General features: G+C 40.6%; 1 protein-coding gene across 1 annotated transcript in view; it reads left to right on the top strand.

The window, feature by feature from the left end:
• The window catches only part of ITGB4 (integrin subunit beta 4), an 85,118-nt gene that overhangs the window by 50,698 nt on the left and 14,783 nt on the right, over positions 1-19,637 (top strand). The window contains exons 16-32 of the mRNA XM_089536069.1: positions 410-542; positions 1,241-1,363; positions 2,675-2,781; positions 3,665-3,698; positions 4,458-4,643; positions 5,647-5,750; positions 6,024-6,082; positions 6,563-6,586; positions 7,333-7,481; positions 8,283-8,462; positions 8,991-9,139; positions 9,803-10,007; positions 11,377-11,537; positions 12,575-12,755; positions 13,462-13,599; positions 16,987-17,169; positions 18,015-18,146. Coding sequence (XP_089392195.1) covers positions 410-542; positions 1,241-1,363; positions 2,675-2,781; positions 3,665-3,698; positions 4,458-4,643; positions 5,647-5,750; positions 6,024-6,082; positions 6,563-6,586; positions 7,333-7,481; positions 8,283-8,462; positions 8,991-9,139; positions 9,803-10,007; positions 11,377-11,537; positions 12,575-12,755; positions 13,462-13,599; positions 16,987-17,169; positions 18,015-18,146 — 2,248 coding nt within the window. The remainder of the gene's footprint in view (positions 1-409; positions 543-1,240; positions 1,364-2,674; positions 2,782-3,664; positions 3,699-4,457; positions 4,644-5,646; positions 5,751-6,023; positions 6,083-6,562; positions 6,587-7,332; positions 7,482-8,282; positions 8,463-8,990; positions 9,140-9,802; positions 10,008-11,376; positions 11,538-12,574; positions 12,756-13,461; positions 13,600-16,986; positions 17,170-18,014; positions 18,147-19,637) is intronic.

Below are 19,637 nucleotides of genomic sequence, written 5' to 3'. Positions count from 1 at the left end.
AACATGCCAAGCACAAACGATTAATTCAGATTGTGGTTTGTGGCTCTGTAACACATCACAACAAGCCAGATTTCCATAAGTCGTACCATGGCTTGTTGTGAGGCATGAACATAGCCACATCCTACAATGAAAGAATTCTTGGTAATTTGTCACTCAAAGGGCTTTGTTAACAAGAACCTGCTCTGTAGCTCATAGGCAGAGTAACTAGCCCTATGTATCACATATGTTTGATACGTTACTGTCTTTTCTGTCTGTGTGATAATCTGCATCTCCTCTCCTTTTCCTTTCTCTTTCCCATAAGATGTGGTAATTGTATGTACTACTCTCAGGTGCTCATTAATAAGCCAAGCATTCTTCATCTGCTTGTCTTGGATGCTTTATAGACTGATGTCCTCTCTCTTGTGAATAGGGCTTTTCACGGGTATGCAGAGAAGATTTTCGAACCTGTGTTCAGTGCCAAGCTTGGGGGACTGGTGAGAAGAAGGGAAATAAATGTTCAGACTGCCCTTTTAGGATCCGACTAGTGGACGAATTGCAACAAGGTACCGTGGCTTATGATCTTTCCTTTTTCTAAGGATGTTCAGGTGTGAACCAAAGACACCACAAATTAAATAGGTTTTTTTAAAAACAACACAGTGGCAAAATCTCCCCATCCCCCAGTGTCCAACACTTCAGTTATCTGTAGTTAGGTTTTCCTGGTATCACACTTCCTTATATTTGGTTTGTTGTTTCCTCATCTACAGACAAGTATTCTCAGACTTTACGTCACTCCCACATAACTCTTCTTCTCTTTCTCTCTCTTAATCATGTAGTTGGTGACAGTCACTCCCAAATATTTTAATAAACTCTCTCTTCACTGAAGATGGTATTTCGCTTCCATATAGGCTAACAGGGAAAGGCTCTTTTAAGGGATAAGGAGTGGGGGAAGAGTTCCAGTCCTCAGTTAATGCAGCTTACTGCTAAGTGTGAACAGGCTTCATATGTCACACTTTGTTGGGGACAGAGTGCCACTGTAGTATGTTTCTAAAGTATGGTGCTGTCTTCAGGGTTCTGGACACTGTTGCTTTATGCTGACTCATTATGATCTCTTGACAATTCTAGTTAAGGAAACCCTAGGCTTGAAATGGCCTTCATGGAGTACTTCAGAACAGTGCTCCTTTTGAGTAGGAAAAATAGCTTTGGTCCTTGACATTTCCAGAATACATTGGTAACTCTATATCAAATTTCTTTGCATCTACAGAGAAGGATATAAATACAGTTTGTTCCTTCCAAGATGAAGAGGATGACTGCATTTACCGCTATGCCAAAATAGAGGATGCCAGCCCAGAAAACAATGGCACTGTTTTTGTACAAAGGAAGAAAGGTAAGCAGTGATTTTCTAGCGAAGAGGAGAGTTGACTGAATGGAATGAGAGAATTTAGCATATCATTCTTTATAACTAGCTCTTTTCTCTTTATCCCAAATTATTTGCAGTCAGGGATCCTCTGAGGTATACCTTAGTAATCACAGCTTGATTGATCACTTAGTTTCCAGACAATGTGTAGTCTGTGAACTGGACTTTGGTGATAACCAGAAACTCTGTTGTGCTTGTGCAGGGGTGTGCAACCACTTCATTCCCGAGGGTCTTATTTGGGCTCCTCTGGAATCTGCACATTCCCGCACACAGACATTTGGTAGAGGAGCAGATGTATATGTGTATGTGTCTTCAAATTGTCTGTTGACAATTCATGGTGTTGAATTTCATAGGGTTTTCTAAGACTGCATCTACACTACAGAATCAATGCAGTCTGACACCACTTTAACTGCCATGGCTCAATACTTTGGAATTCTGGGATTTGTAGTTTCATGGTATATTCAGCCTCTGTCAGAGAGCTCTGATGCGGCAACAAACTACAAATCCCAGGATGACATAGCATGGACCCATGACAGTTAAAATGGTGTCAAACTGCATTAATTGTGCAGTATGGAAAACAGCCTAAGGGAGGCAATACCAAGAAGTAGTTTGTCATTGTCTTCATCTGAAATATAGCTTACAGCACCCAGTATTTTTTTTGTGGGGGTCCCCATCCAAGAATAAACCAAGCCTGACCCCTGGTTTACTCACTTCATCACAATGTTTTGAGTTGGATCCCAGGGGACTCCAGGTTGACTCAGCCTTCGATCCTTTTATAGGTTGGTAAAATGAGCATCCAGCTTGTTGGGGGCAACTGGCTTACAAGTTGTAAACCACTTAGAGAGTGCTTAAGTTCACTCTGAAGCAGTATATACATGCAAATTCTATTGCTATTGCTATCCTAGCAATTCTGGCAAGAACACTAGGGAGGAAGGCTTAGTTTAAATAGTCCCACACTTTTCCCCAAACAGTCCTACTCAAGCTTTCTTTCCCCAGCTGCCCTGATCAAGGACACAATTTCTCTACCCTGGCTGCTTTAGGTATCACTGAGAGAAGCAACCCGGTCAGCAGCAGTGCCTCATAAGTGCCTCACAGAAGACCTGTGGGCTGCATGTTGTATACCCCATCCCAATATCTGTAATTCAGATTCTGCACCTTAGAGAGTTCATTGATACTTCACTCTTGTCTCCCATTTGTCCTCCCTTTTTTGCTTATATCTTATTTGGTTTCTAATTTCTATGTTTCCACTTCACCAGCAAGGTTTTACATTTGTTGTTACAGAGTGCCCACCAGGAAGCTTTCTTTGGCTTATCCCCTTGCTCATTTTGCTGATGCTTCTCCTGGGACTTATGTTGTTGCTGTGTTGGAAGTTCTGTGCTTGTTGCAAGGTAATGGCTAGGTAACAAAATGTAATGTTGGAATGTTAGTTGGAGGGATGGGTTGGATTTAGTGGGAGGTAAGCATTAGAGCATAAACATCAGCAAACATTGATTAAGCGGCTTGAATAAGAGGAAACTCATGTAAACATTATTTCCACCACCTGAAGATCCCCCCCCCACCAATTTGCTTTTCACTGGTGATGGATGTAGAAACTGTGGTGTGAATGGGATCAGTATTGCCATGTCCAGTATACACCCAGATACTGGTTCATGCAGGCCTTCTAAACCTGAGGTTTACAGTGGAATAGAATGAGAAAAGACCATTAGCCAAAAACACCCAAATAAACAACTGAGAAACCACCTGCAACTTCCCAGCTTACCTGGCACAGCAGTACCTGGCTGTCACTGTTGGCTGGCAACTCTGGTGAAGTGGGAGGTGAGACTGCCAAAATGTGTCAGCGGTCATGCTAAGCAGCAATTAAGAGCTAAGGCAGGTGTAGGAAAACTTTGGTTCTCTGAGACTGATGAAAGTTATAAACCACAACATATGGGTCCCAAAGGTTCTCCGTCTCTGAATTAAGGTGTGGGGAAGGTATTGTAAGAAAGGCCTGGTCTGTGTAGTAAAGGCACTACCATAGTCAATGGCATATTGACCCACATTCTGGGTTTCTTTAACAGTGCAGCACCTGTGCCATGCAAATCATGCCTTTTTTTCTTTTGTTGAAGCAGTTTAGTGGTAGTAGCCAGCATCTGTATGGACCATCTCTTCTTCTTGGACTGTGTATTGTGCTACCCACATGAGTTGTTGCAAGAGAAGATGTTGGTCCATTTTTGCATCTTTATGTTAAAAGGTCTTTCATTTATAATTTTTCTTTTTCTTCTTTCCATTTAGGCTTGTCTGGCTCTGCTACCCTGTTGTGCACGAGGTACTGTCTTTTGAAATTATATGTGGTCTCCATGATTGGTGGTTCTAATATTTCAGAAGCATTATGATTTGCAGCTGGGATTATAAGAAATATAAGGAGCTACCACATGCACGCACACACACTGCTCTAAATAGAATGTACTAAATATAAGCTGCTCTCAACCTGAGTCCTATAAAGCAACAGCTACCCATGCTTTGGAGACAAACAAGGTTGTTTGTAATCTTGCTTCCTGGGGCTCTTTATTCTTTGGAGGTAGAATCCTAGGACCCTGAGAGATCATGAAGACTGAGGATCTCCTGCTGTCAAAGTACATGCATTACACTGGGTCACCTTCTCTCTAAATAATAAGGGCCAGGCCTAGGGCAAAATTTATGCCTATCTCAGAAATGTGGAACCGGAGCTATTCCTGCTGGAATCCTGATTTCAGTGCTCTAACATGGCAGAGAAGTTGAGCAACCATGGAAGTCCTTTTCGTTGTTGTTGTTAACTGCCCTCGAGTCAACTTTGGCTGATGACAACCCTGTAGATGAGACGTCTACAAGCCCCCTTCTCCTCCACATCTCATCTTATGTCTTGTAGATTCCTGCCCTATCAAACTATAAATACCTCCCACCTGGGAAAATACTAGGAAACTATGCCAGATGGGAAGCAAAATCTTCTCATTCTATTCCATTTACTCTTGTCTATGGTACATGAAAGATTTAGAGCTAGAACCAGGCCATTGTAGAATATATTCTAGCTTTACTTCCTTTTCTGCAGGTCGTACAGTTGGTTTCAAGGAGGATCACTATCTGCTCAGGCAGAGTCTCATGACTTCAGATCACTTGGATACTCCTATGGTGCGCAGCGGTAACTTGAAAGGCAGAGACACAGTCCACTGGAAAATAAAGAATAATGTGCACAAGCAAGACTTCTCTTCTTTACCTCCCAATCCTGGGGACCTGGGTGAGTGGCAGCATTACAAGATGAGGGAAGTGTTGCTTGTTTCCAAAGCCAACAGTGGTGTAAGGAAATGGTACCCCATTTCAGAATCTGATTCTAGTTTCAGCTTCTTCAGAATCTGATTCTAGATTCACTTCTAATGTGCAGGTGCTCCCATGGTACATTTTCTTGTATTACTACTACCACAGAATACTGATGTTAATCTTATTTCTGATTCCCTTCTCTAATGCAAGAATTTATCATTTCAAAAATATTCTCCCTACTGGGCAAGGTTAGGAGAGTTTCTGTACATTTTAAAAGTATTTTTCACATTTGTGAGCAATTTTTTAAAATGAAAAGTATATGTTCAAAACACATGGGAAAAAAAACATCATGACGTCTGATTATTTTCTTGATGACATGTGTCAAGATCCACCTTCTCATCAAGGATAAGGAAAAATAGTTGAGCAATCTTGATATCCCTCCTAAAGAATGTCTGTGGGGATCTGCTTTTTAGCATCCTTCCTCATGCCTAACATAACTTACTTCCAACAAAAGAACTTACTGATAGTCTTCAAGTCTTCTTTCTTATGGCTATTTTTTTCCCCTGTGGAAGGAGATTTTGACAAAGCAGATAATTCAGAAAAGGTTCCCCCTTCCCATATGCCTTGCCAGTTGATACAGCCATTCCAGAGAAATGTCTATTGCTATACTGTAACACTGCCTCTTATTATATATCTACATTATGAATATATATATATATATATATATAGTCAGTATAATCAGCTTAATTATAATGGCTGTAATCAATTGTAATCAAGGGGCATAACTGAAGATGTTCACATGTTCAGAACAATTACACAATGAAATAAATCACTTGGAAGTTTGCAAGTAACTAAGCTACTTAACATAAGTGAAATTTAAACAGCCACCATGTGGGCATATTTCTAGCAATGGATTTGCTATGTTTTTGCTTCTTGCTGACAATCCATGGAGCAGCCTAATGAATTTGTTCTCTTGCTTCCAGTTCCATATGGCCTGTCCCTCAGATTGGCCCGGCTCTTCACACCAAACCTTGCAAAACCACATAGCCGTGAATGTGAGCAATTGCAGAAGGAGGTGGAAGAGAATGTAAGGAGCTGGGGATAATGTTGTCTGTCTGTAAAGTTTGCTTTAGGGCTAGGTGTGGGAAGCACACTGAGAGCAACCTTCCTTTTCTCAAATCTGAGTAAAGGTAAAATTTTTGCATAGGTCTGCTGAAAATAACCGGGGCTTGAAGGCTGCCCTTAGCATGGAATGCTACGTGAATACTACATGGGAGTAGGGGGTGGGAAGATGTTCTTTACATATCACTGGATACATGTTGGGCAGTCTGAATTGATTATATATTCTTGCTTCCCACAGCTGAATGAAGTTTATAGAACTATCCCAGGTGCCCACAAATTCCAGCAGACAAAATTCAGGTGAGTGACTTTGAGTATGTGGAGGTGAGGGGTTACTAGCGGGCATGCAAACAAGTTGTGAAGATGTTTTTTTAAAGCAAGGACAATGGATAAACTTGAGTAAATGGATCAGGGATAAGGTGTGACTGAGTCTTAAGAGCACCCTTGTGTTAAAAGAATGACGTCTTCTTGCACTTGCCAAAGAAAGTCAGCTACAAGGAAAAATGCATTGAGTAGCAGGATTAGAGTTCTCATCCTTATACATCCTTATATCAGGGTCTGGGGAATTAGGTGTTCCTTCCAATGTTATTGGACATCAAGTCCCAATGTCCCTCACCATCGGTTATGCTGAGAAGGGAGCTGATTAGTATTTGAGTCCAGCAATGTCTGGAGGAACACCATTTCTGCAGCCTCCACCACTGAGACGTACTTAAACTAGCTAAGTTCCTTGTTACTCCTCAGAATGTGATTAATATTTTGCATGTAATTTTTTCTTTCCAGGTTACAGCCAAATGCTGGGAAAAGGTAAGCAAAAACATTACTTTCTGGTCTTGCGGTCAGGTGAATAAATAGGGATACTTTCCATTTCATGTTTATTCTGTGTGGGATTTCATCTTCCATTCAAACAATATGACATCCTTTTTACAACAGTACTACTGCCTCTTCTGCTTCCTCCAGTGTAATGTTCCCTACAGGGAAAACCACCAGCTTCTTACTGCTGACTGCATCTTGGTGACATGATAGCATTTCTAAAAAGGTACTGAGTGCTATATACAGTCAATTCTTTCTATGAAAGCAAAAGATTCCCTCCTGTGTCTGCAATATTTCTGCCAAGTTTCCCTCAATGAATGCTGTAATGTTTGAAGGGAAGATATATAACATGTGGCAGTATGCAGCCAGGAGCTACAGTTGGCCAACAGTGGTTTTACATAGAGCCATGCTGTCTCTTCAGCAGTTGTTTTACTATGTCCCTTCATAGTTACAATGGTAGGCTGCACGTGCTACTTTTTGCAATGGTGTGAGGCAGCCTTAAGTTGGTTTTCTTGCTGCAGAAAGCAAGAAAAAGCTTGTGGACTAGCACCACTTTACAAACCAATGGTTGAAAATAAAATGTATGTCTATGTGAGAAGCGGACACACCTTGCTAATAGCCTGATTCTGGGGTGGACAACCCTCTTCAATCTGAGGGCTGCATTGCCTCATGGCTAATCTTCCAGGAGAAATATGACAGTAGTAGGCAGAGAAAACACCCTTTCCCCTACTTTTCTCCAGACAGGATCACACAATTGTGGATACAGTACTCCCTGCTCCTCGCTCAGCTAAGAATGAGATTGTGAAAGTGACAGAGAAGCATGTCACACAAGAGGCTTTCAATGATCTGAAAGTGGCCCCTGGTTACTATACTGTAATTGCTGATCAAGGTAGGTCCTGCCTTTTGCTTAGTTCTCACTGTGGGAGTAAATTACGCGTGTTATTATGCTAAGGTTCTCATCATGGGAGGCAGCTGGTGAGGGGGCTGCTAATACGATGGAATATTTCCCCATTCAGTATATTGCTTCCTCTAACCTGTCAGGGAGAGACAGTTTTGCCTTTGCCTTCCCATAGACATGTACTATTGAATTTAGTAGGACTTACATTTGAGTAGATCTATATACGATTGCACCATATGCCATCAGTCCTACAACTACTGTCCTGGGAATCAAATTTTAAAGATGAAGCAGCAAATTAGAGTGGGCAGAGGCAACACACATGAGGGCTGAGCTAACTGCCCTGATAGCCACTGATCTAATGGGAGGGCAAGTGAGCGGTCAGAAAAACAGAAATAGAGAAAGGGTATTTGATTATGTTAGTATGCTCATGCATTTAGGGAACAAAAAAATCCACAGTCCTTCCAACTGCTGTAGTTGTGTGAACATAATCCAGTATGGGGAACATGTGCACACAGTAGAAAATACTCCCTTGTACCAATGTGACTACGCAATGGGAGTCCCATGTGACTTTCCAAACTGATTTCAGTTTGGATTAAAACAAGTGGCAGTAAAGGGGTCAAACTGGCAGGAAATTACACAGTAGAGGAGTGATACACCCGTCATGTAGATTCAGCCAGAAACAGGTTTACTACTGCTTTGAGTGAAAGCTGGGAGTTTTATAAAGAGTTGTTCCACTCTCTAAAGTTACTTTCTATCTTACCTTCTTGCTTTCTTTGCTATGCTTCCATCCAGATGCTAATGGCCTAGTAGAGTTTCAGGAAGGTGTGGAGCTTGTGGATGTCCGGGTTCCCCTCTTCATCAGGGAAGAGGATGATGATGAAAAGCAGCTGCAGGTGGAGGCTACCGATATACCTGTGGGAACTGCAGAGATTGGGCGCAGACTGGTGAACATCACCATAATAAAAGAGCAAGGTAAATGTGTAAGCCAAAGCCCCCAGCCCTCCTAACTTAAAAAACAAACAACAATTCTGGACAATTTTTCATCTAACCTCATGATCTCATGGCATACCTATACCTTAATAATTTCTGTTTTAGTGAAATTTTGCTCTCATTTGAGCCATGGACTTGCCATGTGAACTACTTGAGGTGAAGCTTCTTTTACTCTCATCCTATGTACCACATCATTCTATCATATCCTCATATTAGAGTTGGTTTGCTGGCATAGCATAAACTACTTAGAAATGTCTGTTACTTTCTGTACCATCTGTACACTCTCTACAATCCCAGTGCTCCTAATGTGATACATGTTTCAGCATTGGCTACCTTTGAAATGTGGGTTTCATCCTGTTACAATTCAAATGGTCACAAGAGATCAACATTTTATGCTAGTTTATTTTATTGTATGCTAGTTTATGTAACACTGTGTTTGTACAGTGGACAACAGTGGTGGGAGTAGGGGTGATGATGATGATGATGATGACAACCTATGTCTCCCTTTAGCCAACAGCATCATCAGCTTCCTGCAGCCAGAATATTCGTATAGCCGCTTTGACAAGCTGGCTAAGATCCCTGTTGTTCGTGAGATATTGGACAATGGGAAGTCCCAGATAACCTACAGGACACGAGATCTCACTGCCCAGGAAGGCAAAGTAAGGACTATGAAAGTTGTTGTTATAACTATTATTATTTTATTAATTTATATCCTACCTTCCCCTCCAATATTGGGACTCAAGGTTACTTTCTTGGGGACTGGAATGTATATTGAGCATTTCCAATCTGTGGTCCATTCTTTTATTTTCTATATTTGTTGATAGATTTCAGTTGGCTGTAGCTTATATGGCTTTATTGGTATGCCATCTGATTCTGGTGATTTATTTCTCCCAAGTGATCTGAGTGCAAATTCCACTTCATCTTCCTTGAATGAATCTATCACCCTGTCATCTCTTTTATATAGTTCTTCAGTGTATTGTTTCCACTGGCTCTTTATTTCTACTTGGTCTGTCATTAGTTCAAATATATAACTGTCATTAGTTCAGATATATGAGTATGGAAGTTATTTCACCAAGTAGCTAACACAGAATGCATAATCTTGAGCTTATAGTATTAAACAAAATCATCAGCTGAAGATAATCATGACTGGCCTCAACAGATAGTCTTCAGTTTTTAATGTTGGCAATGTTTAACATTGTATCCTTCCATAAGGTGGGATATAAATGTTTCCATAAAATAAAAAAAAATAGTTGGAGAAGATGTTGAAAATATTTGTATTGCACCAATACACTGTTCAGCTTCCCGTTCTCTTTCTTCCTAAGGATTATGATTTTGCAGAGGGTGACTTGGTCTTCCTACCTGGGGAGAAGCGAAAGGAAGTGCAGGTGAAATTGCTGGAGCTGACAGAGATAGATGCTCTTCTTCACAATCGGCAGCTGAAGCAGTTTGCAGTAGATCTGTTCAACCCCAGGTTTGGTGCAAAGGTTGGCAAATATCCACAGACCATGGTGACCATTGCTGATCCAGGTGAGCATCATCCATTTCTGATGGCAAGCATCATTTTGATCCCTCTGTATTTGCCTACTGTGCTGTAATGTCCAAAAGTTTGAAAGTCTCTGGACAATATCAAATTTGTAGTCCATGTTAGGACAAGAAAGCTGATACATTCAGTGAACAGCAGTTGACCCCCCTCTAGAATCTAGTACTTGATCTACTTGGTCTAGTGTAGGGAACAGAGAGAAGAGGAAAGTTTGGTTCAAGTACTACCTTTCTTGTCTTACTGAGGTCTTCAGCTGAGTATGCTGTCCTGTGCATGTACCAATAATTTTTTTTATTATTCCAATTTGCAGAGCAGTGTATAGAAACAATAAAGGGAATCCACAAATAGATACGTGCTGAAAGGCAACACTGCTTGCATCTGATGAAGTGGATTCTAGTCCATTAAAACTGATGTCATAATAAATTTGCTGATCCTTACGCTGCCACAGCACTCATTGACTTTCAGATATACTTCTTATTGAATTGCCACTCAACATAGCCAGGAGTCAGAATTTCTGGGTGTTATGGTCCAAAAAGGTCTGGGGGTGCAAATTTAAGAGTCCTGTCCTATGAAGACACAACTTTCTTACATAAACGGTGCTGTTTCTGTGAAAACTAAACTTCCATTAAACACTAAACACTACACAAACAAGTAAGAATAACTGTATACCGTTACAAGTTTCTTTGACCTATATTAGTTAAGGAGTCTGATTGTGCTACCTGGTGTTAGCTATCCTGGTGGCGCAGTGGTTAAATACCTGTACTGCAGCCATTTACTCAAAACCACAAGGTTGCGAGTTCAAGACCAGCAAAAGGGCCCAAGCTCGACTCAGGCTTGCATCCTTCCGAGGTCGCTAAAATGAGTACCCAGACTGTTGGGGGCAAATTAGCTTACTTGCTAATTATCTTACTTGCTGTTCACCGCTATGATCTTTGGAATAGCGGTATATAAATAAAACAAATTATTATTATTATTATTATTATTATTATTATTATTATTATCCTTTTTTGTCCAGTGTTCTTATCAGGTTTTTTTAAAAAAGAGATAGCCATGTTAAGTCTGTTTCAACATAAAATGGAAAGCACGGTGGAGAGTGAAAGAATCAAGCAGCACCTTTGAGACTGATTTGTTTTAGCTTGAGCTTTCACGGATAGCCACAGGTATATAGGAGTTTTAAAATATGGGTGGGCTTGAGACATCCAGGATAACATGATTTGGGAGTGATATACCTGGAGTACTTTTAAACCCATAGCTTTGAAGGAGTACTTTTGGAGCTCAACTTGTATGCCTCTCTGTTTTGAAGTGATTATTGACCTATAGATATGATTTGGTCTCTTGTACTTCATCATCTTGCAGAAGCTGTAGATGGTATACCAGCAGCAGTAGGCTTAGGTCAACTTCAGCAGTCCCCCAGAGGCACACTTGGAGCACCCCTCAATCCAAATGCACAAGCATTAAGCTCTAGGAAGATCCGCTTCAACTGGTTACCTCCACCTGGCAAACCTGCAGGATATAAGGTATGGACAATCAAGTCATAGGGACTGGCAAGTTTATATTATTACAAATAGAGAAGCACAATCATGGTTGATCTGAGGTCAAGATCCAAGAGTGGCTCCATTGAGACCTGGTGTGGTCTTAACTCTCTGTGGACTGCCATCTCAGTGCTGGTTGCTGTAACTCTCCACTTGTGCTGTATCATAGCTGGAGTGTTCATCTCCAGACAGTACTTTTGGTGGGCTCTCAAGCATAACATGGCATTTGCTCCTTGCCACCTCTTTGCCAAATTTCTCCCAACCCAGCCAAATATCTGTTCCTACCAGTGAGCCATGGTTGTCTTTTCTTGGGCAGGGGCCAGTAGCACTTGTGAATAGGGGGGAGGTGTGGCTCCCATTCAGAAGCACCTGCACCCATTGGTAATACTTTACAGGGAAGGGCCAGTGAGGAAAGCAGCTGACATGGCGGCATCCTAACCACTTGCCTTCAATGATTGTCTCCAAATGCCATACCCAATGACATGGTCAGGTTGGGCATTCCATTTAGAGTAATCTAAGAGTCACAGTTTCTGAACAGGGTTGAGCAGCTTGTCTCCTTCCATTTTAATTTTGCTAGATGTTTGTCATAACTATCACTATTATATTCAGTAATATATGAGAATTATAATTTACAAGCAACATTAATTACTAAGGGTTTTGTGTGCATTAGTCTGGGAGAAGGTCAGTGTGTGTGTGTGTGGGGGGGGGGTGACATCATGAATTACTGCATCAAGGGATGCCCACCCTAGTTACACTACTGCATTGATCAAACAGGATTTTCCCCTAAATCTGCAGTGGTTCCCCACTTTACAGAGAGAGAAAAACAGTCTCAAGCGCAATTTGTAAAACTCTGGTGTAGCAATCTGTTAGCTCTTCAGAGGTTTATGAGCAGGTGGATGCTCTGAAGTGCAGTGTGGATAAAGCCTGTGTTTTAAAGTGGGAGTATCTCTCAATGAAGGAAAATTTCTGATCATACAACAGCTTCTTCGTTATTTAAGGAAGGGCTTCTTATTGGGCTGCAGGTGAAATATTGGATCCAAGGAGACCCTGAATCGGAGGCCCATCTGCTTGATTCTAAAGTGCCATCTGCAGAATTGACTAACCTGTACCCCTACTGTGATTATGAGATGCAATCCTGTGCCTACAATGCCCTGGGTGAGGGGCTTTACTCTGAAGTGGTGCACTGCCGCACACTGGAGGAAGGTATGTTAGCACATTCCAACATCAACAAAGGAGGTGATCAGCAGCATTAGCATCTGCAAGAACCAATTGAGGATTTAGCTGGGGGGGGGGGGGCAGACAAAATGATGGCGTTGCTTTTCCTCAAATAAGAATTTTGCCCTCAAATTAAATTTTCATTAATTCCTCAACTTTCTAGCATTGCAGAGAGTGAAGCAATGAAAATCATTCACACCTAGAAATCTTAAGTCTGCTGTGTTGGCATTCTCTTGGTAACTTTGCCTTCTCCTTTTCTTTGCATGCCTGAACTGTATTTCTAAATGCTCAACTGATGTTTTACATGACTGGAATGCTAGAAATTTGGGAAATGAAGGAAAAATTTAATTCTTATTTGGGGGCTCAAGTCATCATTTTGTCCCCTATGTAACTATACCCAACTCCAGTCTAGTATTAAAATGGCACCTACTTCACTACACTGAATCATAAGAAGAAAGAAATTTCCAAGCTTTGATCTCTTTAATGACTGACACACTGAAAAACCCCAGAATAACTTGGTTAATTATTAGGTCATCAACTTTTATGGGTTTTAAAATTACTGCATTAAGTTTACATTGAGATTTTACCAACCTACATCCAGTGCAGTTGCTATTTTCATGGTTTCCACTGCATTTGCTGTATACAGTGTGGCTGCTCCTAACAAATAGTTATTGTGTTTTTCTACCCTTCATAGTTCCTAGTGAGCCTGGACGTTTGGCTTTCAACGTAGTCTCCTCCACAGTGACACAGCTGAGCTGGGCTGAGCCTGCTGAGACTAATGGGGTGATCACAGCTTATGAAGTCGGCTATGGGCTTGTCAATGAGGAAAACCGTAAGTGTGCTTTCTATTAGCTATCTCTGTCATGCCGCCACTCTGTAGTTTATCATATGGAGGAAAATTGGAAGTTGAAATGGAATCTATCCTGTGAAAATCACGCAATTACTATTAAATCGCAATTAAGATTTTCACACACAGCAGTCAATTTCCTGGGAATAACCAGGCAATAAACAGCAACAAATCATTTATGTTATTTTCCTGTGAATGATTTGTTGCTGTTTATTGCCTGGTTATTCCTGGTTTAAGGGTGCTTTAATTGCTTTTGATCATGACGTCATGTGAAAAACTTTATCACAATTGCATGATTTTTATGGGATATTCCCGGGATAATGGTACTCTATTCATGACATCACGTGAAAATCTTAATTGCAAATACACAATTTTCACAGGATAAATCCCGTTTACACTTCCAATTGTTCCCCCTGTGATAAACCCCTCTGAAAGCTATGAATCCTGATGAACCAGTCAATGGAGGTGGGAGGTTACAAAAGAAATTAATTTATTGTGTATGCTTAGAGAGCACTGGTGGAAGCTGTCATTCTTGAGTGTTCAGACAGGGCCCAAATAGTGATAGGAAGGAAGGGGAAGGGATAGGAGAAAGAAGGAAGGAAGGGGAGAAAAATAAGCTTTTAGGATAATTTAATATTGCTGTTTCCTGTGTCAAATCAATTTCAGCTCATGGCAATCAGATGAACAAGAAAACTCCAAGAACCCCAGTCATCAACTGCCCTACTCAGATTTTGCAAATTGAGCGCATCCGTGGCTTTTTTTATTTAGTCAGTCCAACTGTAATGAGGCCTTCCTCTTTTCCTACTGCCTTTCACCTGACCAAGAATTATTATCTTTTCCACGCTGGCTAAATTCACACAGCAGAAACAATGCGGGTTGACACCAGTAACTTCCATGGCTCAGTACTGTGAAATTTTGGGAATTGTAGTTTGTTGTGGCACCAGAGCTCTCTGACAGAGAAGGCTAAATGTCTCACAAAACTACAGTATCCAGAATCCCCTAGAACTGAGCCATGTCAGTTAAAGTGATGTCAATCTGTATTATTTCTGCAGTGTGGATGCAGTAGGTGTCCCATATCTTCAAGGTATGACAGCCTCAGTTTTGGCATCTTGGATTCTTATGAGAGTTCCATTTTAAACTCACCAAAGCCCTATGAGGTTGATCCAATACTTCTCAGTTTGTTTAATAACTAAGTAAGTGTTTGAACCCAGGTCTCCTTGTTCACATTTTGGCAAACTAACCACTGAAGGCATACTTCAGTTAACAAAGGTCCAAAACACACTACAAAAATAATCAGTTTGAGGCCACTTTAACTGCCCTGGCTCAGTGCTAGGGAGTCCTGGGAATTGTAGTTTATTGTGGCATCAGAGTTCCTTGACAAAGAAGGCTAGATATCTCACAAAACTATAGTTGCCAGAATTCCCTAGCATTGAGCCAGAGCAGTTAAAGCTGTCTCAAACTGGATTATTTCTCCAGTATGTTTCGGACCAAAGCCTCTGTCAAAGAAGCTCCCTTTTACAACGTGTTTTTACACTCCCACCATCCTTTTTCCTCCTTGTCTTCAGTCTAGCTGGGATTTCTTTTTTTTATCAGCATCAGTGTAGGGAGGATAGTGAAAGGAGGCTGAAAAAACATCTTTCACTGTCAGGTTGGAGCAACTTGTCTGCTGTAAATAAGGCGATAAAACTTGAGCTAGGAAAGAATGCGATTCCACTAAAGCTAATCCTATTGTATCCCTGTCTGCCTGCCTACAACAGGCAAGGTAAACAGCAACTGCCTCCACAATCCTTTTCTGAACATGTATGGACATCAAATCAGAGAGAAAAAGGAAGAGCAGATAAGCCTGCTTCACCAGCTACTCCCAACAGGTTAAAAAAGCATAGATCTATAAATCTGGCCATCAAAATGGAAATCATAAGAAAAGTAGTGACTGGTGAGGTAGGCTTTGGAAGAGGAAACCAGCCTTGGATTCATTTTTGCAGAAACTTTCAAGTAGTTCAAAATGTTATTGTTTTCTTATGCAAGGTTTACCTGACCTAGTTGTTTTATTTCACATGTACATATAGTTTTGGATAAAATGTTTGCAAAAACATGTTGAATGGTACTTTGTTATTTTATTTATATCATTCATTGCAATGCTGTGCAATAAAAATAGATTCATTTTTGTAGTAGAACTTATTGTTGTTTCTTAGTTTGCTTTGAAATATGAAGATTATGCTCAGAATTTTACACTTTTTATCAAAATAGTTTTTGATTTCTAGTAAGTACTATAAATGATGTTCTTCCTCCTTCTCTTCCACCTGTGAAAGCAGGGCCACCACATTCATCTCTTGTGCAATTACGAAATTAAATGAATAGAAATTCTTCAGGGCAATTAATTCAGTGATGCAAGAGAATTCCATAGTGGATTACCCTTGTTTCTGGAAAGATAATACATAAATGTGCAAACATTTTTTAAAATATTTGAAAAAAATACATTTTTCTTCAACAGAACAAGATGCTATCAAGTGGTTTATCCACAGTTGTGTTGCATGACTAAGCATTGCTTACACTCATTTGATGTGAGAATATGTGATAGCCATTCCTTAAAATGCAGATGCAATCAGAACACTCATGTTGCACTGCCATTATGTCAAGTCCATCATACGAATATGAAAATGGACCATCATTTCCAAATGTATCAATTTCTTAAAACAGTTGCATAGCGATTCTGTGCACATCTCCCTGTTGAGAAGTAGGGCTGTGGATTAAGCAAGTAGGCCACTGCATATGAGGAACAGTGGTTCCACTCAAACAGTGCTTTTATCGTATACACACACACACACATGCACAGATGTTTCTGGACTACAACAACTGAATCCTGTTTAAAGTAATTACATTTAAATAGAATGAAGAAACTGATAGCAGCGGATCTTGAATAACAGAACTCAAGCTGACAACATGCACATTAATATTTCCCTTTATTTGAAGTGTTACTTAAAACTCTATATTAGTAGGTTTATGATGAAGATAGGATGTTGTTGAAATGGTATGTGTGTGTGTGTGCCTTTGAGTCTCCTGTCAACTTATGGCGACCCCATGAATTTCATAGGGTTTTCTTTGGCAAAGAATACTCAGAGGTGGTTTTGCCAGTTCCTTCCACTGTTATTTGCTAGTGGTCTCCCATCCACATTGTAACTGGAGCTGACTCTCTTACATGACAAGATCAGATGAGATCTGGTACCTTTAGGATATTTAGATACAGTACTTCAGAGTTATCCTGCTTTGTTGTCTTTAGCTTCCATCAGATAGAAGCTGGTTAATGTAGAAAGAGGTAAAAACTGTTGCTAAGAGGGGAAAGATTTTACAGTACATAACCTTTTTTTTTTTAAGGACCCATTGGGCCAGTGAAGAAAGTCATGGTAGAAGACCCCAAGAAGCGGATGGTTCTGATTGAAAACTTGAGGGAATCGCAGCCATATCGCTATACAGTGAAGGCCAAGAATGGAGCTGGATGGGGCCCTGAAAGAGAAGCCACTATTAATCTGGCCACACAACCTAAGCGCCCTATGTCAAGTGAGTTATTATCATAGCTACCCATATGCATATAGTTAAGTTTTTGCCATGCAGAATTTTTGTGTTTTACTACAATTGATGCTCCCATACTCAAGGTGTCTTCCCCTGAGTTTTCAATTCTGTTGTGGCACAAGGTAAGCTACATTCTGTTATGAGTCCAATACAACAAATGTTCCAGGAGAAAACATGCTGTAGAATGTAGTTACACAAATGTCACAGATATTAGCAACAGCCTACTGGCTTATTGATGTTGCTAATAAAAAGCATCAAGATGTTGGTGCACATTCTTTTCATTTTTCAAAATTAAAAAAGATTTCCATAGCAGCTGGGCCCCTCTCCCAATATGCATCTCTAATCCTGGTATTTTCACTATATACTTTTTCTTTTAAAAAAGGATCTACATGATGAGCTGTCCTCCCCACCCGCCTCTGTCCTCCTCACCCCCACTGCCTCACCACTGCCACACTAAAGCTATCCCCTATTCTTCAGGATGATATAGAATCACAGAGTTAGAAGAGGCCCCAAGGGCCATCCAGTCCAACCGCACTCTGCCATGCAGAAAGGTACAATCAAAGCACTCCTGACAGATGGCCATCCAGCCTCTGTTTAAAAATCTCTGAAGAAGGAAACTCCACCACTCTCTAGGGCAGTGTGTTCCACTGTTGAACATGTCTTACTGTCAGGAAGTTCTTCCTAATGTAGTTTTCCTGTAGAGTAATTTGAATCCATTGCTAGAAACACTGGATGAAAGGTCGTGGTATATCACATTAGGGATAAAGAGTGGTTGGGCTCACTGAATTTGCATGTATAAATTGCCCCTAGTAATGCTTTCTACCTTCTTGCAGTTCCCATCATACCTGATGTGCCCATAATTGATGCTGAAGGAGGAGAAGACTATGACAGCTATCTAATGTACAGTGCAGATGTCATGCGCTCACCAGCTGGTAGCAAACACCCCAGTGTCTCGGATGATTCTGGTATAGTGTGCATTGCAGCAATTTTGGGGGAAGTGGTGGTGGTTTGCCTTTTTAGATGTCTTTGCTCAGGGACTTGGAGAGTGAAGAATGCAGGGTAGAAATCCACTCCCAAACCAGTACAAAACTGTTTGAACTTACCAAAAATATTTCTACTCACAAGGCAAGCCATTTTGTTCCCTTATTTCAAGGAAACATGCCTCAAGGCATACTAACCTCTGCTTGTGCTCAGTGAATGTTTCTCCCAGAAACTGTGGGAGACGATGCTGAAAGGGAAAATTTACAGTGTTTAGACTGAATAAGAATCTTCAGATTGTCCCCCAGATTAAAAAAAAAATACAATCAAGTGGATTTACATGCTCTGACCCTTGTGGATTAATGCCACAGGAATAAATATCACTAGCTTCAGGACCAGAGGCAGCCTGCCTTTGAGTACCAGCCATGGGGGAATAACTAGTAGCAGAAGACTGTTGCTCTTATGTCCTTCTCTGGGCCTCGCAAAGGCATGCAATTAGCCACTGTTTGAAATTGGGTGGGCCTTTTATCTGATCCTGTAGGATTTCCCCCATATTCTTTAGAATTGTAAACATAAACCCTTTTATGATCTTTGAATATTATTTCATGTAAGGTTTCTTGAATTTGATGGTCTTCATAATGTATCTGGTAGCCACATTGTACTGAGATTTTGTGTTTCAGTGTGTCTCGTGAACAGAATTTCAGAGACACTCTGTTTTGAGTGTTTGTGATCTTGTGGTAGTCATATAGACCTATGAGCACTTCTGTACCTATGTTTGGATATATCAAAAAGTGCCATACAGAGCACAGTCATGCCACTTCTACAACGTGGATTAAAGAGAGGACCTCTGTTACATTTATACCACCAGCTTGACCCCATCAGAACCTTTAAACTTGAATGGATTTCCCCTGATTCCAACTATAGTTTTGTCAACCAAACATCATTTATTTTGTTGTTTAGTGTTAATGCATTTTTCTTGAATCAGAATCACATCTCTTTAGAATAGGTTCTGCCTATAGTACATAGGTCCTACATAGGAATGGTGAAAAACACTCATATTGCCAATCATATAATTGCAAAATGCTTGCTTTTCTATAGGGTGACTGTGTAACTTAAATAAAGAAATAAAAATTGTAGCTATTTTGGAAGGCTTGAAAGCCTATATGTGTTCAAATATATGGTTAATTTTTATAAATGTTGATTCTGGTTCTAACCTGTCACAACTTTTCATTGGAATCCTTATCCCCTAATTCTAAATACTTTGAGGAAGGGACAGTACTTATTGAGTGCTTTACATGCTCAGAGGTCATCGCCTTTTAAACACTTGACATGTTTCAGGGTAAACCTCTTGCATTAAAAGCAGCTTCTGGGGTAGTTTGTGTGCTCTGCTCAAGCAAATCCCCATGCAGATGCTAAATCATAGTGGATAGCTGCATTGCACCTGTTTTCTAATCATTTTGTTTTGGGATTGTTCAAGG

Source organism: Sceloporus occidentalis, unplaced genomic scaffold (assembly GCF_023333645.1).
Source record: "Sceloporus occidentalis isolate IW3139 unplaced genomic scaffold, rSceOcc1.0.p SCAF_1, whole genome shotgun sequence".
In the NCBI taxonomy this organism is placed as follows: domain Eukaryota; kingdom Metazoa; phylum Chordata; class Lepidosauria; order Squamata; family Phrynosomatidae; genus Sceloporus; species Sceloporus occidentalis.
This window is presented reverse-complemented; position numbering and strand designations above follow the sequence as displayed.